Source organism: Camelus ferus, chromosome 10 (genome assembly GCF_009834535.1).
Source record: "Camelus ferus isolate YT-003-E chromosome 10, BCGSAC_Cfer_1.0, whole genome shotgun sequence".
Classification (NCBI taxonomy): domain Eukaryota; kingdom Metazoa; phylum Chordata; class Mammalia; order Artiodactyla; family Camelidae; genus Camelus; species Camelus ferus.
Genome location: NC_045705.1, coordinates 51,242,540 through 51,266,220, shown reverse-complemented (window position 1 = coordinate 51,266,220; position 23,681 = coordinate 51,242,540). Strand labels below are relative to the sequence as shown.

Here is a 23,681-nt window from a genome sequence, read left to right as displayed (position 1 = left end):
AAGTGCCTGGCTCAGAGCAGGGTTCTGTGAAGGAAACTCCTGATTTTGCTCATTTACAAACTAGGTTCCTAGACAGCTCTCAAGGCAGACACACAAATCCAGACAATCTGGCTTCAGATGGGCAAAACAGCAATGTCCCACAAACAAATTCTCATCCTAATCACCAGGTCTGCCATTTTTGACATTCTGACATTTTGAGGTGTCAGTATGGATTTTTAGGGGGAAGACGTCTTTAATTAAAAACAGCCCTGGTACCACAGGCTGAAGGTGAAACCAGCATTTCTTCCAAATGTTACTAACAGTCCTCCCTCCCTTGCTGAGGTGCCAGCAGCGGGGCCAAAGCTCTCTGTCCTGCCTCCCACAGCTGCCCCACTCCCCAACCTCCAGCTGCTGGCTCACAGAGGGAATCAGAATGCCCTTCTCATGGGCTCCCTGCTGGCTCAGGACCAGCAGCCTCATCTCCTGCGAAAGAAGCCTAGTTGGTCCCCAGGTTCCTGGAACTTGGGCTCCCCAAGGGCCATCTGTAACCCCTGCCCTTCCCCAGGGCAAGCTCAGTGGCCTGCAGGGCCCGAGTAGGCCCTCTTCCCTCAGTCTGGTCTGGCTGAAGGGCAAAGCCTGGGAAAAAGCTCAGGGCATCACCTGGCTACAACCCGGGGCTTCTGAGCCCTCTCTCTCCACCTTGGCCTGACCTTTATTTGCATGACAAGGTGCTCTGAGAGAGCCCAGCTCCCTCTCTGCCCACACCCGTCCCAGTTCTGCAGTCTCCCGGTCACCAGGGGCAGCTCCACGCAGGAATCTCAGATTGCAGCCCTTCCTAAAGACAGTCACCCCACCACGAACTGCATTTCATTCAGCACTGACCTGGATTGTAGCTTTGTCCCTAAATCGCTGTGTGAGACTTTGAACAAGGCACTCCTCCTCTCTGGGCCTCAATTTCTCATCTGAAAAAATAAAGGCACTGGACTAAGCAGGTCCTCTGCTCTCCGTCTCTGGGGGCTGACTCCTGATGAGCACCTAGTCTCTATTTGTCTGAGGTCCTCTCCATCCCTCCTGCATATAGAGATTAACACCCGCTGACAAGTAAACGACTAAGCCTTAAACTCCGTCCGAACAGCTAGAAGTTAAACTTTAAGCCGACCTGCACGATGAGAGTTAGGTCCTGAGGCACTGTGAGCTGGGACTGTGTGCAAGGCGCCTGGCCTCCTCCATCCCCTCCCCACCCTCTCTGAGTCCTCTCTGTGCCCCAGGGGCCGACCTGTGGGGAGATCAGAGGGAAAGGGGCTGTTCCCCCAGCATCTCCCTGTGGGGTCCCCTTCCTGCACCAAAAGGTCAGCTCCTCTCAGGGGCCCTTCAGCTCCATCCGGTTCCGGTTCCCTTTTGTCTTCTTCCCCTCTGGGCCTGAGGTGAGAGAAATGCCTGCTGTTTCCAGCCCCAAGGTCTTGCGTTATCTCTTACGGCTTCCCTACACCATACCCACAGCTTTGCAAATAATCTATTATTCAACTCTCCTCAAATTCTCCAATTTGGAAGTGCCACCTGCTTCCTGCCAGGACGCTGCAGTTAGCAGTTAGGGGACTCTAGATCTCATCCTGCAGTCAGGGGACGGAGAGCCATATGGAAAACAGGAGGACGGAACAGTAAGTTCAGCAATGAGGCCTTTGAAAGCCCCAACTCACGTCCTTACCTTCATTATACTCAAATAACAGACCGCAAATGGAATAAAGAGACCATCAGCAGAACTTTTACATATCTTAAATGAGTAATCACTGGCACTGTATAATTAATTTCCATTTACCAACCTTTGTTCGCTAGAACTTTTCCCAGATTCCTCTCCCCTGCAGTTTTCAATGACACGCATGAAAGTTTGTTTCGCTCTGTTGCCGAGAATATGCACAGTGTGGCATTTCCCCCTTGCCTGGCGTTCCAGTTAAATGATCCCTCTCTGTCTAGTTTTATGGCTCCAAGCCGGAGGCTCCTGCCTCCTGTCTTATCATCACTTCAGAAATGCAGCAGCACTTGATGTTTTAGGTGAAATGGCCTGAGCAGCCCTAACCCAGGCTGCTGGCCTCATGGAGACGCTCTTACTCAAGCCCTCCTCAATACACACAGGAGGCATGCAGGTGGCCCCCTCCACTGCAGCTTCCCGCTGGAGAGCCAGGAGCACTGGAAATAGCAGAGCCTGAGTGGTTCCGGGCGATGGTGGGGGGGGGGGGGCTGGGGGGCAGCTCAGTTTCCTTTATCTTTCCCAAGGTCATGCTGCCAAAACCTCTTCACCCTCTGTCTTTTGCCTTACCTTACTTTTCCTTGTCCCAGTTTCCAGTTCTTTCTTTTCTTTTTTTTTTTTTTTTTTTGCTGATACCTACCCACAGGGAGTGACTTGCATATATAAGGAGTGAAATCCACAAAATAGAGGGAAATGCTTGTAGAAATAAATCCTTGCTTAGCTGAATTTTACAAAAGACGTTTTTGTGTTTCTTTTTAGGCCCCCTGACTCTAGCCCACCTCTGGGCTCACATGGGGAACTCAATTCATTCTAACTGAGACATCTATCTATGGAGCAACAGCCATCTGGTTGGTCAGAGGATCCGGTTTAGCACGGGAAGTCCCAGGCACCCGGGGAGGGTTGGTCGACTTCACACCCACCTGGCCTGGTACTGCTGCCACATCTCACACATCTGGCACTCTTAGACAAGGTTCTCTAAAAGCAGAGCCTGAGACGGGGATCCTTGAGGAAGTGCTTCAACAGGGCACCAGCTCTCAGACTCTCCAGAGATTCCCATAAGGGAGTGAGGGAAGCAGGTTTGGCAGGGAAAGAAGCTGGGCCAAGGCTAAGTTCAGCTGCAAGCTATGGTCAGTCTGCTCCATCAGGGAGCGCTGGAGCCTAATGGCACCTCAGAGTTATTCTCTCTTGGGGCAAAGGATGAGTTTTAGACACTGATATCAATCCAGCACTCGTTCCGAGCCATCCTCAGAGGACAGTCATAATCTCCCAGGCATTTCTGGGTGAGGGAGCTATCAACAGAGAGAACAATTTCAAGAAGAAGGGTGCAGCTCTAAGCTACCAGCTGCCTGGAGGAAGGAGGATCAGCCAGTAAAGGAGATCTGCAGGGCAGGGCTCCAATAGGGTCCGCAATGCAGACCCAGGCTTCAGCCTGATATCCGACCTGCGGAGGGAGTGCCCTCAGTACCTGGTGCCAGTTGAGCTGCAGCTTCCTTCCTGCCTCCCCCCAGCACACTCAGGCCTTACAAGTGTGGTTCTACGTCAGTTTTCTGGTTTGCGCTCTTGGAGCTGACCTGAGATCCTTCTTGGCTGGGGCCAGACCTCCTACTATTTTGCCAACATTTTGCCAAAGTTTTTCCCAGAGACTGCACCTTATCCTTGCTTTCTCAGACCTGGCTGGGATTGTGCCTCAAAACTCCTCTACCCTGGTCTTGGCTTGGGTGATAGCTTCAACCTGCTACAGAGATTCCAACATGCCTTGCAGCTTGGTCAGTGAAGAGCTGAAAAGAGTCAGTATCATGGGTTTTTAGAAATGCAGTTCTTAAAAGTATCAAAACATATGCATCCTGGCCCTTGTGGCACATGCTGTAGATGCTCCACCTGTTTCCCTGGAGACTCATCCTTTCAAAGTGCCCCCCCCCAACTAAGTGACAGAACATTTACCTCAAGGATCTATTCAAAGCCACAGAAGGCTGCTCTGTCCCAGCACATGGAAGACTGAAGTGCTAGAAATTAATACTCCTTGAAAGCAGCCCTGAACCAATGACTAAGGTGAGCTAGCATATCACTACCCCAGCTCCCTCACCTCTCAGGGTCGATCATTCTGGAGGCATGTGTTTTACACCACTTCCCAGAGTTTCCCTGTAGGTTTAAGCTCCAAATGTCTGCACTGGCACTTGACCTGATAATATACTCTTATTAGCTGCTTCCTGTCCTTGTCTTAACTCCCCTCCCTACTGGTATATCTTGAACTTCCTAAATAAACTACTTCTTACTGAATCCTTGTCTCAGGGTCTGATCCTGGGGGAACAGCACCTCCAAGACAAAGCTGGAGATGCCAGGGTCAGACCCACCTCCCATGGCTTAGGCCTTTTGTAGGTTGCCACTACATCCCTGAGCCCAGTGGTCAGATCCCTTTGGGACCTCTTTCCACACCAACCCCTCCTGCACTGAGCAGCACCAGAGAAGGAAGCAGCAGCTTGGTCAAACATCCTTCCAGACTTGCAGATGCCCCATTAGGATTCAGAGGCATTCTCTACTTTCTCTAGAGGCCATTGATCCTGGGAGGTGACTTTAATCAGGGATTTGATCACCTACAGACAGTTCCTTGTTCACACTCATTCTTCCTGGGCTCCCCCAGGCCCCTTAACAACATTAGACTGCAGTTTTAGGTTTATATAATTTGCTGCTTAATGTACCTTACTATTAGCCCAGAACAATGGAAGTAACTTCTGAAATGTCAGCTTCATACCAGAGCCACCTCTTCCCAGAATGCCCTGCTCTGGGTGTGTGGCTGCATCCAGGGCTCAGCACAGGAGCCGGGTGTCTAGGAAGGAAGACTGCTCCAGAGTTTCAGGCCCTGCGTCTTTGAAGCCTTGCTGTGTAGATGGGAGTATTCGACCACTCTTTAAGGGAGTGATCATGGAGCCAGCTCTGCCACCAGGCCAGGTCAGCTGGTCCTGACCTCCTCCTTGAGCCTGGATATTGGCCCTGCTCAGCAGTGCCTCTCTGCCAAACGACTATTTAAGATCTTCCCTCGAATGTCTCAGGGGCATCTCACATTCAGCATATCCAGACTGTAACTCTTGATCTTTCTCCCTAAACCTGTTCTTCCCCCACCCCTCCCACCTCAGTCAATGACACCATCGTTCACCCCATCACTCCAGCCAGAAATCTGAAATTTATCTTCAGGTCTCTCCTCTCCTTCACTCCCTACAACCAATCACCAGCAAATCCAAGTATAACTCAAACGCATCCCCTTCTCTCTCTCTCCAGGCACCGTAGTCCAAAGTGCCATTTTCTGGTCTGAAGGATTGCAATAGCTTCCCAAATGATTTCCCTGCTTCTGTTCACATCTGTAACCAAACTATTCACTACAGACTGGCCAGAGAGATCATCCAAAGACATCGGTCAGATCATACCTCTCCCCCATTTAAAATTCACCTCTGTTGCCCATTGCACTGAAGGTAACATTCTCCAAGGTCCTATATGACCAGACCCCTGCCTAATTCTTCACTACCATCTTAAGCCATTCTCCCCCTTCCTTACCACCTGCCACCCACATTTGTCTCCTGGTGACTCTGAGAACAAGTCAGGCTCTCTCCTACCTCCAGGTCTTCGTATGTGCTGTTCCCTCTGCCCGGAACACTCTTCCGTGGCTCTTTAGGTTGGTTTACCCCTCATCCTTTAGTGTTCAGCTCAGAAGGGGCCGTCTCTAATCATCTAACCTGAAGCCCGTCCCCCCTCCCATATTTGATTTACTCCATATCCTCCAGTTCGCATATTTTGTGGCATTTATCACACTGGTAGTCATTTGATTTGTTTTGTGTCTATCTCCCACTGCAGACAGTGAGCTCTGGGAGGGCAGAGACCATGCCAGGCTCATCCTCCCAGTGGCCAGCACAGAGGGGTGGCTGGCATACTGTAGGTGGTTCTATTCATATTCTGCTGCTGTCTAACGCAATACCACAAACTTAACAGCCTCAAACTACACAAATTTATTATCTCACGTTGGCTGTAGGTCATAAGTTCACGTATGGCGTGGCTGGAGTCTCTGCTCAGGGTTTCACTGGTTTGAAATCAAGGTGTCAGCCAGCACAGGAGTGGCTCTCATCTGGGCCTCAGGGCCCCCTCCTCCAGCCTTCCTGGTTGTTGGCAGAATTCATTTCCTTGCAGCTGTAGGACTGAAGCACCTGTCCTCCTGCTGGCTGCCAGCTGGGGCCACTCTCAGCAGTAAGAAGCCACCTCAGTTCCCTTCCCTGTGGCCCCCACAGGCAGCTCACAGCAAGGATGTTTGCTTCCTTTCAGGCCTCCAGAGGGCCTCTCTGTGACTTCCCTTGCTGCACCCAGCCAGAGGAAACCCTGCTTTTAAAGGATCATTAGGTCCTTAGTTCAGGCCCACCCTTACTGATTGGGGACCTTAATTACATCAGCAAAATTCCTTCACAGCAGCGCCCAGATGAGTGTTTGAATGAAAAACCAGAAGAAGTGAGTGCACATCAGGGGCCAGGAGTCTTTCGGCTGCATCTTGGAACTCTGCCTACACAGTGATCAATAATATTTGCTGAAAAAAAAATCTCCTTTTGGTTACAGTTTGTATAAGCAGTTCATCCAAGCCCATGTGAATCTGTCTCCAGGTACAAGGCAGACAGTTAAAAAAAAAAAAAAAAAGCCTAGTGGGCAACATGGGAAAAGAGAAGAGGGACACATTGAACTTGGAGCTGAGAAACGTGGGCTCAAGCCTCAGTTCTGCCACCATTTGCAGTGAGAACTTTGGTGATTTACTACCTTCTCTGGCCCTCAATTCCTTCATCTTTAAAATGGGCATAAAATACCTACGTCGTATAATGGAGAAGCCATCCATCCATCCCATCTACCTCTCTCTCTCCTTCCCTCCCTCCCTGCCCCATGGATGCACCTGGCATAAAGGAGAAGCCCAATCACTGGGGAGTGGGAAGATGGGGTTGGCTGCTCCTGCCATGCAGAATTCAGGAATGCAGTGAGCAGCTGCCTCGCGCACAGCTGGACGGATGTGGAGCACGTAGGTACAGAGAACAGCAGCTGGGCACCTAAGACCACGGGACCTCACTCCACAAAGATTAAACAGCAACCTTGAATGTTCTTTTCAGAGAAAATACAATCACTTGAGGCAATGTCTCAGCCTCATGCCTGAGCAGCCCTGGTCAGGAACACTCAGCAAACAATCTTGTTTTCTTTGATTCTCTACATTAGTTCTCACGTTTAAGCCAAATGAAATTTGACAACACAGACAAGCTTGCAGACACACTCGGTCCACGGGACTTAGCCAGCAACCTCTTTCAACATGGGGAAAATATTCCTTTCTTCACTGTCTAAGCACCTGAAGGCAGACGTGGAAGGCAGTGCTGCCACTGGGCGGCTTGGCATTAAATCCGCCCTGCGTTGCTGGAATTTTCTGTCACCTCCGTGAGAGTCAGTTGGTGACAAGTTAATTCCTTCCCACTGTCTGGGTGGAGAACTCTCTCTGAACCTCCTGATCTCATCGGCAGGATCTTTGGTAAATCCCCTTAGAGACCTAGGGCAGGACACTGCCAAGTCGGGAAGCCTGCCTTCACCGTTAACCCTGCCGGATTCTTAATTTCCATTTGGCTTGGAACCCATGGAAATGCTGAGCCCTGATCAAATTTCTAATTCATTTCTGTCACCCATCAAATTCACTGGGTGCAGAAGGGTTTAAAGATTTGGTTTGGAAAGTTCCAATTCACACGTCTTTCCCCAGATGAGAGAAACATGAGACCTAGAATTTTTTTCCTGGGTCTCATTCTGCTCTGAAATGCTGTGGTTATTCGCTCCCAGATGGCAACCACCACAGCATCAACCACAGGACCACAGGCACACTCTGAGACCATCCCTTAGAGCTGCAGATCGCAGGCAGTGTGAGAAGTGGAGATGACATAGTGGAAGAAAATTAGGCAAGCCGGCTGGTTAGCCGTGGCGCATCCAAATCATAGCCACCCTCACCTCGAGTGGGCCCTGAGCTCCTGCCTCTCTCCCCTGGGCCCTCCCCCAGCCTTCTTCCCCTGCAAGAGTCCTGTTGAGTTGAGCCTGACCAGACTGACACACTCTCCAAGCGACTACCACACTATCTCCTCTGCAGCCTGGTCAGCTTTCTGGGTGCTGGTCACTCCCCTCTCCCACTGCTGGCCTGGCCCGGGGTGCCTGATGCAAGGTGCTTCCAAGGTCTCAAGATGCAGGGATGTCACCAGGAATGGCATCCGAGTCCACAACCTAGGAGCAAAATCCACATCTTGCTTTTCTGAAAGGATCCATCAGCTCAGAAGGGGCCTCCCGGAATCAATGAATCTAAATCATGTGACCTGGTGCATTGTGAATTTCTCATATTGTGCACACAGTGGAGGGAAGCTGCACGGAGGAGTGGCTAATTCAGTCTGTCTGGACTGGCCTCTTTGTGAGATGTAGGAACCAGCAAGCACAAGAGGGAGAGAGGGTGAGACAGAGAAGTTTTCCCCAAGGATATCTGAGACGAACAGCATCTCCAGAGAAGCTTCTAGTTCTCAATCTGGAAGCCAGTATGATAGAAACTGCAGACAGGCAGACCAGATACAGTATCTAAGATGTCACATTTTTTTAAAAATACTAACTGAAAACTACTGTACTTTAAAAAAACATCTCCCAGATATCTGGAAAGAATATATAGACCAAATAAGTTTTTAAGTGTTTCACACTGTGACTGTCTCAGCACATTTGAGAGGAATTGATAAAGACCACATCCTTCTATGCTCCCGCCCCTACTCTGTATGTTTTGTGGATAAACACACAAAAACAGCATGTGTGCTTCCTCTGCCCTGTCTCCAAAATGTACTTGCTAGAGACAGTGAGAAACGGTCTTTTGGCCTCAAGAAGCTAATGGCAGAGAAATATGCAGTTCCAGTAAAATGTGATCAAGCAATAAAAGGGGATATTTACAAGCAAATTAGAGGAAGGAGTGCCTGGGGAATTGAGGGACGCCATCCAGAGGGGAAAGTACGGTATTTGAGCTGAGTTGATGGCATTTTCAGAAGAAAGGACATCCTAGGAGGAAGGAATAGCATTTGCAAAGTCACAAAGGAATATGGGATAGTCAGGACTTCCATGCCACTCGGCAGTATCACAGAGAGGAAGAACGGAAACAGGCTAAATGAACCAAGATCAGATCACATACTTGAAGGTGATAACTGGGTTTGTAGAAGTCATCCTATAGACTGGAGAGGTAGGAAGGACAGAAAAGGTGGCCGTGGGCAGAATAAAGAATCATTCAAAGGGCATCACTTTTTGTATGTTATGGTATCTTCGCCCCAGGGAGTAGGTACAACAGCACTCACAACAAGACCGGGTCTGCTCTGCCAGGTGGCTTGTTCAGCCCACCAAACATAAAAGTGCGATTTCCAACTTGAAAAAGGTCAACAGGCATTGCAGGCTAGCAACAGGCTGGAGCCAGCATCAGCTGCCCCTCCGGGCTGCACCTGGGCTCATTCTCTTGTTCACCACAGTCCCCACCAGTCCTCATTGCCTCACCTCCACCATTCACGTTATCTATCTAACCCTGGTAGATAACTGAGTTCAGGACCCCTGAATACAGTAATAAGGTGATGTGCCCAGGCTCTACAGCCAGGTCCAACTTGCTGTGCTGGCTCTGCCATTCCTAGTGGTGTAACCTGCAGCTTTGCCAAGACTCAGTGTTCTCATCTGTGAAATAAGCATGATAATAATAATACCTACCTCACAGGGTTGTTCTTAGGGTTAAACAAAGTAACACATCAAAGATGCTTAGAAACAAATGGTAGCTCTTGTTAGTATTCACTTAGCCTAAGAATCTACCAGCCTGGGGGGCAGGATGTATATACATGCACGGGGAAGACATTTATTCTGATGCGAGAAATTCTAAATAGCTCCGGGCTCAGCCTCCTGCTGTCCAAGGAAGGGGGTTGCTGCCTTCGCCCTGGCTTTGCAAAATCTCTATCCTCATCTCTCTGTCTCTGTTTTCATTCAATCACCAGATTCACTGATGAATCATCAGAGTCCTGGTTGGGGCACAAGGTACTGGATGAGGCCTGGTGGGGAAGAGAGAAGAAGGAATCAAAGAAGAAGCCTCTATTCAGGACAAAGTTACTGCTGGGTCTCAGTTTCCTCATCTATAAGATGGGGAGAAATATTGGAAAAATTAAAGAAGATAGTGTGTAGAAGTGCCCAGTACAGTGCCCGGGACACAACAGGTACTCAATACATGATCATGCTGATGCCTTCTTTAAAGTCTAATTAGAAAGACACAAAAACAGAGGTAGGTTCTGTCTTTTCTCCACCCTCATACGCATATTTGAACCCCATTCAATCCCCAAGGCTCAGCTGAAAGGCCAACTCTTCCAGGAAGCCCTCCTAGGATGACTGAGACCTCTCCCTGGGCTCCCCCAGCACTCTTGACCCCTTTACTTGTGGCTGGTGGCACTTATTTTAAATTGTGTGTACTGGCTATTTATGGTTTACTCGCTGCACTAGGCTGTGAGCTCTTTGGGAATAGAAGCTATTTCTCATCTGTCCTTGGACTACTGGTGCTGAGTGTGGGGCCTGACACCTGAGAACACACTCTGTGAATGTTTGTTGAATGAATGAATGAATACAGTTAGCAAAGCCCTGGAACAGGGTTGCTCTCGGGCTCCACCATTAATCAGGTGTGTGATGCTGGGAAACTCAACCTCCCTGGATCTCAATTTTCCCTCCAGTAAAATGAGGAGCTTGGACTAGATTTGAGGGCTGCCTGCTTCAAGTCCAATGCCGCATGAGGGATGCTCATCTAAGTGGAGGAGGGACTCAGAAAGTGAACCAGATCACCCACTCCCATCATAGGTCAGGTGCTCAGGGGAGAATCACCTAAGCCAGGGGAGGCCGCTGGAAGTCACAGTATAGGGACCAGGGAGAAACAAACCAAAGAATCACAAATCTTGGTACCCAGGCCATGTTCTCCTTGGTTAGACTAAAATCAAGTCCCTCCCCAACTCCAGCAGTACAGAAGCGGTCAAGGGACAACCATGGGCTGTCTAGTAAAACCAGTCTTCCACTAGTGGATGCTCAACACAGCCTTCTTGTTCACTGATCTGACATCCCTCTGGTTTCTTTCTGTTCAGGAGCCTCTCTCCCTAAAATTCTACTTACATCTTGAGCTCCTGAGTTTCAAGCTTTTAAAAACAATTAGAAATGAGGCATCTCATTTCTGCGTCTGTGCCAACGGAGGGCTGTAGAATCTGTCTACTGTCTGCCATCACCCCTGGACTAAAGCTCGCCTGAGGCAGGAACCAATCTGGTTCACCACTGCCTCCCCCATGCTGTGTGGAGCTTGGGACCTGGTACTTGGTTTGTTGAATGAATGCTTGTAAATGGCTTTAGGAGTGGAAGAGGCATGAGTCCTTGTGGGCCTGAGCAGAGAGGCAAGGCAGTACCAAAAAAAAAAAAAGAAAAAAAAAGGAGTAGTACCCCAACTTAGGGCCCCTGAGAGTGGATTAGTGCCTTAGTAATTAGAAGAAAACAAAACCAAACCCTGCCCACCCCCCCACCACAGTGAGCCCACACCTGCTACTGGACCCCTAGCCCCAGTCATTTGAACTGGCTTCCCCCACTCCAACATTATCTCCAGCACAACTTCCCATCCTGACATCCAATCAGGGGGTGCTGGTCCCCCATGAACTCTGAAGGCTAATTTGCAGGAGGGATCTGGGTGGCACTGGGGTGCCTCAGGTGCCAACTCTTGTCCACATGCACTTCCTTTTGCTGAGCACGCAGGCCCTGGGGCTGCTGGAGGACACCTGGGTCACTGGAAGGTTTGGCGCAACCTTTCAGGAAATCAGTCCCACCAGAAGGCATGCCAGACTCCGACGATTTGACAGCAGTAGGAAGTATTCGATGTGCTGGATTTCGAGCACTTTTCAGTATTTGGGAAGCAGAGGGAGGATCTTAGCTTACCAGCCGGGCCCGGCGTCAGCTCGACTGCCACCGTCAGCACAAGTCTGTCTTTTCAAGCTGCTGAGTGAGACAGGCTAAGGGCCAAGAGTGGACAAGGAGACCTCTCCTGCTGGCTGCCCCGCGGGGTGGGCCAGCGTCCATGACCTTTGCCACGGGCAACTTGGCTGCCAGCTGCTGGCAGCAGTGCCTCTGACCTGAGGGCAGGAGACGCATCTCCTGACTCCCCCTACACTCTGCTCAATGCTTTAGTTCTGGGAGGTTCCCTGCCGACAGATGGTCACACAGATGACCACAGGAAAAGGGCCTTTTGGTGTCTGGTTTCTGCTGGTTTTGTTAACCAAATACTGGTCACCTTGGCTACTCTGTGAAGCACAGTGGTGCAAAGCTCCCTTGCTGCAGACTGTTAACCCGGGGCTAGTGAGCTATGGAGAAGACCAGCCTTTTGTCCTCCTGGATATCCTTCGTGTTGGCAGAGAAGTATGTTGGGGAGTTCTTGATTCTCTAAGTCAGTTTCCTTTATGGGTGAAGTAACTCAAAAGGGTGATGAATTACCCACACTATTGCCAGATTCAGGCAGGCTCGGCTGTGTGGTGTGCTGGGACCTTGACAGAGTGGCTGGTGAGGATGCACAGGAGGCTGGCACTGCACAGGCTAGAGCTGGAGAGACTGACTGAGCTCTAGGGCAGGACTACAAAGAGGCAGTCAACCCAGGGACCAAGCACATTCAGGTATCACTTACTAAGGATGCTCATTTTAGGGAAAGGGCCTAAGGGTGGGAGGTCCCAGTCCCCAGCATGCAGGAAGGCAGATGGATCAGACTAGCAGGACCCCAGCCTGGTGGTACAGGGAGCAGGGTCCAGCCCCTCCAAGAAGAGGATTAGCCAAGGCTAGAAGTGGAGCCAGGGACCAGCTTAGGGGGTGAGGGGACTGTCAGAGCAAGGCTTCATCCCATCAGGGAACTGTGGATTGGTGGAGGACAGAGCAAAAGTGTAGGACCAGCTCAGAGAAGGTAGCGAAAGCTGGGGTTGGGAGGGCAGCAGGTGCAGGAAACATGTCCCAGGTTCCAGCAATTCTGTTAAGGCCAGACCACCCACTGGCAAAGAAGAGACGGCTGCTCTTCCCTGCAGAGGTCAGAACTGGCTGAGCTACTAACACATGGTGTCCTGGTGTGTGTTATAAAAAGGCACCCCTCTGGGACCCCAGATCAGAAAAAGGTACTTCTGAGACAGACTCATACCAGGATGCATGACTTGGGAAATGGGGAACACGGGCTGGATTTAACTCCCCACTCGCCTCTCATCTGGGTGCCCTGGGGAATGCCTGCAGAACCATGTAGGGTTCATTCAGCAACTGACACAATTGAATCTGTCCGAGACGTTTATCTGATTCCCTTCCAGCCCTATCACCACTAGCCGAAGCAGCCTCTGTCCTAAGGTCAGGGCTTGAGTCGGCAGGGAGGGGCGGGTGTTCACTGCCCTGAGCAGCCAGGAGCTCAAGTCAAACAAGCCACATCCTCAGGAGAGCACTGCTGGACAACACCGGAGGACACTAACCTGTGGCCACCGCCAAGAGTAACCCTCAGGCTGAATGAAGAATTTGACAGGGCGAGGCAGCCCCAGGCAGTAAGGAGCAAAGGTGAGAGCATCCAGGACTCCTGCAGAAACCAGCCGGCTGCCTCCATCTCTAGGCTGCTGGGGACACACCCCCAGGCATGTGGATGGGCCCCTCTCATCACACTGGTCAGAGGCACAGGGGTGGGCGGTGACAAGAAGCCTCCTGAGCGGCGACAGCCCACGTGCCTGGCTGTATAAACACCTTTAAGCTGCCTGAGCTTTGGCTGTAATTAGATTAGCTATATGGGATTCTTTCAGCTCCATAAAGCACAATACTGCCAGACCATTCTTTTCCTCCGTCTTTAAAAATTTTTGCAATTATTCCAGCGGCATGTAAAGCTGTTGGTATTTTTACAGCCTAGAATGAGTATCTCTTGTGTAGGACAGCATCTTTCAAACATTAAACAATGATTAGGCAGGCTCTGGGCCAAGGGATGATGGGGGCTTCGCAGAAAGCGGAGGGGGACCCAGCAGCTGGTGGCAAGCGAGCTGGGAGCTCGGATTCGACTGCGTCACTACACTGTGATTTTCTTACTGACAATTAAAAATAACAGTGAGTCACAGTTGTGCGATTCCTAGTCACTCAGCAGGATGGGGAAGGTGCTCCAGGTGGTGGTGGGAGACCGCAGTCTCCCACAGTCAGTGGGGACTTGCACACCATGACTCACACAAGCACACGGAAGCCCAGTGGTATGGACTGAATGTGTGTGCCCCCAAATTCATCTGTCCAAGTCCTAATCCTTGGAGTGCTGATTAATTTATATAAAGGACTTAGAATAGTCTCTGACACATATTAAGAGCTCATGGAGCTGGGCTGCCTGATGAGGACTCTGACCTGGGAGCACTGGGAGTCACTCTGGTTGGAGGCCCAGGTCCAGAGAAGCAGGGGTCACACTACAGCCCTGGGCAGAGGCAGCCTGCTGGGCGGCAGTCTTACCAGGTGCCGGGGGGACCCCTCCTGGCCACGCCCACCTGCTGCCTTGCACTGAATTGGATCTAGGACTTGTACCCAAGAGAGGTATTGGGGAGGCTGTGCTATGTTGGACACAAGCCTGACATTTCAGTGTGGTGGGTGGTGGGCACCCTGGCTCTGATCTGCACCCCTAGGTAGCCGTAGGTGGGCTGGCTGTCAGAGGAGAACCAGACAGGAAAGAACCTATGTCTACACATCCCCCAGGCTCCCAGCAGCATGGTGAGTAGAAAAGACATGGGTTCCAGGGCTGGGAACCCAGGTTTGAATCCCTGTCCTACACTCCTTGGCTCTGAGATCTTGGGCCCTGTTTATTTTTTTTTAAACGTCTCTGAGACTTAGCTTCCTCATCCATGAAACGGAGATGGTAATCACATCTACTTCCTTGTTCTCTTGTCAACAAAATGTATTGAGTGACCGCTACATGCTGGACACTGGGCTAGTTGGCAGGGCAGAGATGACCAGCACCATGTCCCTCTCGTGCTGGTCACCTTGGCTAGTCTATAGTAAATTGCTCACTGTGATTTAGTGATTAAATAACCAGTTATACCGTGTGAGAGGAAGGAAGCCAGGACATGTGTATGCACTACCTGGTTCAACCAGCAGGGGAAGCGTGCAGAGTGACAAGACTTCCTGGGAGCAGTGGCCCCTGAGTGGACCCTGACGCTTAGAGCTGGACAGAGGGGCTGGAGGTATGAGATGACAGTCTTTCTCAGAAGATAGCTAAGCAGGGCAAATGTCCCAGAGCCACCACCAAGCCTGTGGTGCCTGACCAAAGGCTACCGTTTCCACATACATTCCAGACTGCAGGAAGATTGGCCACGGGACCAAGCAGGGACACAGCATAGGTGGGAGTCAGGAGACCTGAGGTCCCATGTTGGCTCTGCCACTCACATACGGTGGGGCCCTCACAATTCTCTTAGGTCTTCGGTCCCTCCTGAGAGCCAGCTGGGGTTTGATTAGCAGTCCGTCTGCCTCTCTGACACTGTGGCGGGGAGGGTAGGGACAGCTCATTTTGGCCTGTCTCTCCAGGCCTGCCTAGTTCTAAGCCTCCTCTCGCCAGCAGACATGGAAGGCTTTGAGCAAATGTGGCCAGTGAGAAGGCTGGGTCCATGAGCGAACGATACCCATTACCCAGGAGAGGGACAGTTCAATCCCAGCTTCAAGCGTGTGGAGTGCTGGGAACTGGCCATTCTCTAGTTGGAAGGAAACAGAAGAGGACAAGCATCAGTCTGGCATAGGCTGGGCAAGTCCCTGCCAACCAAGAGCAGATCGAAATCTCCGGGGAACGGGATTCTTAAAAGAGTATCTGAGATCGCCGTTGCTTTGATGTGCTTTTAGTCACTAAATTCAGGTTCATTTTGAAATTTCAAGTAGCACGAAAGAAGAGTTAATCCAGAGAGACCATAAATTAAGAAAGGAAACAGAGAAGCTGAGTACAGCAAAGGCCATTTTTTCGGGAATTGAAGGTGGCTGGATTGTGGGATGGGGTGACCCTGGGACCGCTGGTGAGAGAGCCTGAAAGGGCTCAGGCTCACTGAGCAGGTGCGGAATCCCTGAGTCCCGTGAGTGTGTTCACAGTGTGAGTGGAGTGGGTGGAGAGGGGGGTGGTTAGCTGTGAGCAACAGTACCTGGCACTAAGTGCAGGACCATTAAAGGTCTGTTGAGGGATTGAATGCATGAATGAAGTGAATGAAGAAGCAAACGAATCCCAAGAATCAAAGACAGAGATGACTCTATCAGCCGCAAATCCTGGTGCTTCCCTCTCTCTGAGGGTCTATAAACGTTGAATCACTCGGCCCCAGCTAAAGACACTAGCCCACGGGGATTCACCAAAAGGCATGGTCATTAAAGCCAGGAGGCTCCCAGCCGTGTTCCCACCATTGCATTGAGATAACAAGGAAGAGGAGCCAGGGAGGGGAGACACTGCCTCAGAGCGATAGGGCAGGCGCTGTCAGGAATGCCTGCAGAGGCTGGGTCCCACGAAAGGGAGGAGGCTCAGGCTGGCCATCCCACACCGTGCATAGATCCTGAGTTCAGGCCAGGTTGGGTAACAGCAAGAGAAACTCCCTTTCTGCTCTGCATTCTACCCACCATTCATGCCATCTCCTAGGGGATGCAGAGAGAGGCCCCAAGGGCCCCACCCCAGGAGGAAACCCTCCTCCCAGCAGTGCCTGCTGCCTGAGGCTAGCCCTGGGGGTGGCAGGGGGTTAAGTGTCTGCTGTCCTGGGGTCCTTAGCTGCAGCACAGTGGACAATGGGACAACACTGAGAACAGTGATTCCCAGAGAACGTGTCGCTGCATCAGAATGCTCTGGAAGCTGATTAAAATGCAGATTCCAAGCTGTGTCCCAGACCTACAGAATCAACATGCGTTCTTCCATTGAATCAGTATTTTTTGAACACCTACAAGTACCAGGCACTATTCTAGGTGCTAGAGATACAGCAATGAACAAAACAAATATCCCTGTCTTCATGGAACTTACACTCCGCAGAAAAGAAAATGTACCAATAAATAGCGGAGAGGGACCAAGTGAGTACAGTGTGTTAGAAGGCGGCAAGTGCTACAGAGGAAAAGAAGCATGGAAAGGATGAGCGGTGACAGGGTAAAGGCTGCCATCTTAACAGGGTGCCATTTTCAACATTTGAACAAAGGCCTAATGAGGCAAAGGAGCAAGTGATCCAGCTATCGAAGGGTGAGAGTATTCCAAGAGGTGGGAGAAGCAAGTGCAAATGTCCTGAGGCAGAATGTGCCTGGTATGACTCCATTTTTTAATCAAGCTCGAACATAAACGTTTGAGAACACTTTAGGAGAGTGACAGCATCCTACACAGGAGCCAGACCCCGAAAGAGTGGAGCTTGTGTAGAAGACTGCTAAGGAGGCAAAGAAAAGGGACCCTGACTCCTACATAGGTACCATTGGCAGAGCCTTCAGCCCTTGGCTTCTGAGAATAAGGGTCTAAAGTGGCTTGGATGAAGAAAGCAGTGTTCAACTGCCCCTTTCCTGCATTTGTGGAAACACAGGACTGATCCCAAAGCAAAGATGCCTGCAGAGAAAGGGTCTGCGGGAGACGAGGCACCAGCACACAGAACCTGTGACAACCGCCGGGGAAGACAGTCTGAGAGCTCTCCTCTCAGGCTTCGTTTAGAGTTTGAAACACCAGCGTCTCTTCCATCATGCGTTATCTCATTCAAGCCTCCAAACAATCCCAGAGGTAGGAATTATACATCCCAATTTTAGAGATAAAGAAATAGGATTCACAGAGGTTAAGAACACACAGTGAAAGGAGCTTGAAAGAGGGGGAACTGAATCTGGCCTAAAGCCAATTTCTGCTGCCCTCACCAGAGCCACTGTTCCAGGGAGGTGAGAAAAGCCAGGGCTGCTGTTAACTAGAAGCTGCCTGACAGATACCATTACTGTCGTTGTTGCTGTTTTTATTACTTTCATTTTAACTCACCGTCAGGGCACCTTCACACCTTGCAGCTTAGGCACGGTCACCCATTACCTTGTGTATCCTCAGTGACCGTGGGGCACACAGGGCAGGCCATGTCCTGATGTCTCCAAAGGACCAGAGCCGAGAAGCAGCAGAACAGACAGAAAACCGAATCCTCTTACGTTTCATCCCGTTTTGCATTTATTCGCATAGCTCCCTAATGTCAGGGGCTGAATCTGGCCCGTCACACCCTCCCTGCCTGTGGCCCAGGCTGGGCACCCCAGAAATGTTTGTTTACTGAGCTGAGTCAGCCTGATGTGAAATAAATGAAAATCCTGTGCCGATTGGACTGATGCCCAAAAGAAGTCTGCCCAGGACATGGCCAGAGCCGCCTTCCCCATCAGGCTGGGCCAGTCTGCAGGGCTCAGCAGCTCTCAGCTAAGCTAGAGGTGGTTCACATCCTCCAGGAGTCACAGTCTCAACGTCTCTGCCGCCCACTGGAGAACTCAGAGCAGGCTGGTCTCAGGGAGCTGCTATTGGTCACCTTCCCAACCCATTCCATACAGGGGCCCTCCGGCCGGCACCGACCCTGTGCTGCCATGCACACCACCCCCCAGGGCTCTGCAAGCCCCAGGGTGTTGGGACCGAGTGCCACTGGGACCCATCGCCACGTCCCTCATTGCCTCCAGCTGCCTCCCTGTTTGCCCACCTGCTCCTCCTGAGCGGGAGAAAGACGAGCTATTTCCTCCCAGAAGCAACTCTGGTTTCTGTACCCTGGATTCCATCCTCTCCTCCCTCCTCAGAGGCCCTGTCCACATCCTGGCCTCAAAGAACTCAGGTGCCCCCTCCCCAGGCCAAGGGCCTCATGTGCTTTCTCCTCAAACCAGTTAAATCACCAGAGCTAAGGAAAGGCCACCTGGATTTCTTAAAAGCTCTCCAAGCGATTCTAATGTGCACCGAGGGTCTTGAGAACAACCTGCCTCTCAAAAGAGAGAGAAATACAACACAACACACACAACACAATACAACATAACACAACATAACTGAAAAACACAGACCAGACTACCAAAGAAAGTATCAGAGTACTTCGCACAGTATAAGAATGACTACTGTATCTTCAAAGTTTTGTTTCAGTAGTGCGTGCATGGCTATGGGCACTAGCAGGCGTGCCATCCTGGGTCAGGATGTAAACTCATTTCATTCTGCAGATTATGGTTAGTTGGTGGAATACTTTGCACCCACTCCTGCTTTAGCTCCTGATTCTCCTTCACAGTCAAAATCCTGGACCCAAACGTCTACCTCCCCTCCTCTCTTCACCTGCAGCCCCATCCCCTTTACTGAAGCTTCCCTCTGCGGTTTCCATGAGCTGCACCTTCCAAACCCAGTGGCTCCTTCCCTGACTCCGTGTCCCTCCGCCTGTCTGTGGGCTCCTTCAAACAGATGACTCTCGTCCCTGAAATTCTCTTTGTTCTTGGAGGCCATGTCATCATACCCAGAATCTCCTGGTTGTCCCCTCTCTGTCTCTCACCAGCTAATCCTCTTTCTCCTGACTCCCAAACGTCTTAGGCCCAGTATCCTCTCAAGCTTCTATCTTCTGTTCTCCTCTCTTCTCTCTGCCACCCGCGCCCCCCAGCCAGTGGCTTCAATTACTCTGTGTGCGAGACTCCAAATCCATGTCCTCTCTTGAGCTCCAGCTGTGTGGCTGGCTGGCTGGGAGGCAGTCTCCTGGGAACGCAGGTGTGGGCCGGGGAGAAATAACGCGGCCAGGGCTCAACTCACAGTCACACACTCGACCTTGTCAGGCAGGTGAGGCAAGCAGGGAGGTTCACCATCCCTGTTTACAGAGGGAGAACCCAAGACTCTAACAGTGGAAGGACACCTCCATGGTCACTCATCCGCATCAGAGAGGGTCCTAGAACCCAGGACTTCAGTCCGGAGCTCTTTTCCTTCACATCGTGTACCTAACATGTGCAAAAGCAAAGCTGCGTCCTAGTCACAAAACCAGACTTTCTCAACCAGAGCTGTGCAACAGAGTCATCAAGAACGCTTTTCAGAACAGAGATGGACAGATTCCATCTCCAACTTCCTGAGTTAGACTCTCCTGGGGGAGATCTGTATTTGTTTATTTTAGCTTTATATATATATTTTTTCTCCTTGGTACAAATTTTCAAATTTATTTAAGTGCATAACTTCTCTAATATCCTAAATTACAGCAATAAAATGGCCAAAGATAATGAGTGTGCTTTAGACTTTTTAACGTCGTTCATAATACAATTGTCAAGTGCTGTATTTAAGTTGTTAGCTTTATATTTTGAAGTCATTACAGATTCACAGGAAAGCACACAGAAATAGACAAGGAGGTGCCATGCACCCTTCACCCCACCTCCCCCAGGGTTAACACCTTACACAACAACGGTACGATAGCGAAACGAGGACACTGGTGTTGCCACAATCGCAAAGCTTTTCCAGGTCTCTCCAGTCACACGTGCACTCAGCTGGGCGTGTGTACATAGCTCCGTGTGATTTTGTCACGTGGAGCCTTGTGTAACCACCACCACAGTCAGGACACTTAACTGTGCCATCACCGCAACACTCCCCAGAGCTCTGGGTCTGCAAGCCCCCATCCCTGATGAAGAACCACGGCACCCATGCCACTGCTCCTCCTGCCCCTCGTCCTGGGGAAGCACCATCATGCTCTGAGTCTCCCTGGCTTGAGAGCTTGAGACTGAGCCATCACTCACCAGCCTTCCTGTGGCTCACCTGCCTGCAGCCTGTTAGTCAAGAGATCCAACAGAGGCTTTCTTCATGGTATCTCTCAGGCCCACATCCTACCCTCGACCCTCACACCCACCACTACTCCAGGCCCCTGGGTTTCTTATCTGTGCTATTGAAACTGACTTCTCACCCAGTTCTCTTCTTCACTGTGGTCTCTTCTCTGCAACCAATCACATCGAGCACAGCCAAAGCTCTCCACTGCCCAGCCCTGACTGCATCACTCCTCTGACCCCAACCCTTCCCTGGTCATCACTGTTTACCAAGGAAAGTCTAAACTCTTTAAATTCAAATATGAAACCTTCTCTCTCTGGTTGACTTTCCTCATATAAACTTCTCCAACGCAATATCGGCTTTCCCCCTCTTTCCCACAGGGCTTAAGACAAAAGGGTGTCCTTCAGGCTGTGATAAAGGCCCCAGAATTCCCTTTTCTTCATGCTTCATTCCCTCTTTTGTGAGAGGAAGTGGAGTGGAACGGGGCCTGGGGGTGCCTCTTGCTTGGGGGATACCCTCTCCCTCTCCCATCCTCAGTCTCCTTACAGTACAGGTGAGGGGGCCGGCTGGCCCGGGCGGAGCAAGGTGGGGTGTGGGCAGGCTAGTCACGCTGCCGTGGTGTCAGCCACTGGGGACGGGAGCTTTCTCAGGCACCCACTCCTTGACCCAAGTGAGGTGGCGGTAGGTAGCTGCTGGAGACAGGGCAGCTGGACTCTTCCCACTCCCTCAGAACAGACCATCACCTTTACACCTACGCTGCCCATGTGCTGCCGTCCTTTGATGCCTTTTCCTTCCTTCCTGGAACAATGAGAGTTGAGTGATTCATAAGCACAGCCCTGCAGAAAGAAAGCCCTAAAACCCGCTTCACAGCGCTGCTCCTACACTTCATACTACATGATGATAAAATGAAAAAGAAAATTTGCTGATGGAGATTAAATATATTTCATTATCTGATATGTTTCAGCTTTAATTGATAACAAAACACAAATTGCTCCTCTGAACATCTCATTACAGCAACCAATTCATTGGGAAATTTACTACCTGACATCAGAGGAAGTGCTAAAGATAACACAAGCCCAGTGACTCTGGGCTCCTGTGACCCAGCGGTCTACTTTTTAAAGTCATGCATTATCCATAGCACATCCATATTAATGGTCCCATCAACAGCACTGGTTCTTAAATGTCTCAATACATGGGCTCTAAGTTTGGAGAATATTATGGGGATGGTATCTGTGAAGGGAATCAGAGGCCATGGAAACCAAGGGGAAAAGGTAGGTGGCAGCGGCTGGAGGAGAGGAGACGGTGACGTGAGGGATTCGACTGGGGCTTTATTAGGGCCAGATGGAAAGGGGAGCAGGGGATCCGGAAAAGAGGCTAGACCTTCAGCAGCTCTGTTGCTGTCACTGCACTACACGTTCTCTACCATCCCCACCATCAGCACCACTATGACCTCCACAACCAGCAGCACCATCCACACCTCCACCGTCATCACCACCACTGCTAAGACAACACCAACGAGCAATCTTCCAGGCCAAGGCCACGGAACACAGCAAAATGGAATGATGCTTCACAGAAAAGGGTCACTGGAAGGGCTCACTCTGTACGTGGAGGGGTGGAGATCGGGGCTATTTATCTTATCATATTGTACTGGGATGTTAGGGGAGAGAGTTGACAGCCAGTAAGGAAAAGCCTGGGGCCCAAGATCCTCTGGGATGCGGAGAGGGTGCCTTTGAGGAGGCACCACCACGAATCTCTCATCCCTGAGGCAACATCCCAGAGAAGGAGCAGCCACGGAGAACCTTGAGAGAGAGGACTCCGAGCAGAGGCTGAGCCCTCTGCTCAGGGGTCGGCACGGAGCAGGGAGGGGAGCCGGGCACTCACCATTACTGCTGTTGTCGTCCACCAGGATGATCTCCTTGAGCAGGTGGGAAGGCGTGCGCTCGATAGCTGAGTGGATGGAGCGCAGCAGCACGGAGAGTGCTTCGTTGACAAAGATGAACACGATGCTCACCTCTGGAAGGCTGTCGGGGAATGAGAGGTTGCGGCACCTGGAAAGGAGAGCAGCAGGGCTCTTAGATCTGTCACTGACTTGGCCAGGGTCACCCCAGGAGCTGAGTGACCCCAGGCACTGGCCCACCCATGTCTTGGATCCAGCTTTGCTGGAGGACTTAGGAGTCCAGATGCTTTCCAAGGTCTTTTCTTTGATGCACTTCAGACAAACCCTAAGTGTACAGCAGACAGGCCCACCACCATTGAAACCAGTTTGCTCCACTCCCCAGTCTGAATTTGTCATTGACTATCCAGCTGAACAGTTGTACCATTAGTACCTAGTGCAGGGCCTGGAACCCAGCAGACAGTCACTGAGTGTTTACTCAATATTTCTATATCCAGTGGGATGGAGAATGCAATCAAAAGAAAGCCTTCATTTTTCCAAGATGGCAGCCAACGCCTAGGCGAGGCTAGACCTTAGATCATCTCCCTCAGGAGCAAAGCATGTCTCCTTCCAGAGACTCCTGCAGCCAGAACCCACTCTGCCTCACTCCAGAAGGCGTGCTGCCTTGGGCCTCTCCTACCTCTCATTTCTCTCAGGGATCCAGCCTCCAGAAACAGGTTGAAGCTAGAGTCAGAGTCTCAGCACAAACAAGGGACGAAAGGACAATTCCAATCTCACTTCACAGATGAAGACACTAAGGCTCAGAGAGGCTGGGTCTCACCATGCGTCAGCCACCAAGACAGAATGTCAACTCTGGTCTCCTGACATCTGGACCAAGGTCCTTCCCTCAAGGAGAAGTGGTCAGGGGAGACTGTCCCTAAGTGTCCCATTTCCCCCCAGCTCCACCGAAACCCTAAAGCCATCTGGAGGTCTCTTACCTGAAGGATATGAGGCAAAATCATAAACGTCTACGCGCCACTCTCCATGGGAAGTGGAACACGCGGCCCTAAAATCAGACCCATCAAGAGGCCAGGCAGTTCCAAGCGCCACGGTCCCCAAGGGAATGCCAGTTTGTCCATTTCTTCCCCTGCAAGCACTGCCCAGAAAACGCAGTGGGTCTTTGTTCCTGGGTTACGTGTGTGCTCTCAAGGAGGAAGGAACTGAACTTAAGCAGCTGCAGATGGTTGAGATTCTGGGGAACGTTAACTCAACGGGAGAAATGGAACAGGAGGAAGATTTTAGGTTTTACGTGCGCA

At 50.9% G+C, this 23,681-nt stretch overlaps 1 protein-coding gene across 1 annotated transcript in view; it reads right to left on the bottom strand.

Annotated features, from left to right (window-relative positions):
- The window catches only part of GALNT18 (polypeptide N-acetylgalactosaminyltransferase 18), a 313,674-nt gene that overhangs the window by 112,859 nt on the left and 177,134 nt on the right, over positions 1–23,681 (bottom strand). Inside the window, exon 3 of the mRNA XM_032489016.1 lies at positions 22,374–22,540. Coding sequence (XP_032344907.1) covers positions 22,374–22,540 — 167 coding nt within the window. The remainder of the gene's footprint in view (positions 1–22,373; positions 22,541–23,681) is intronic.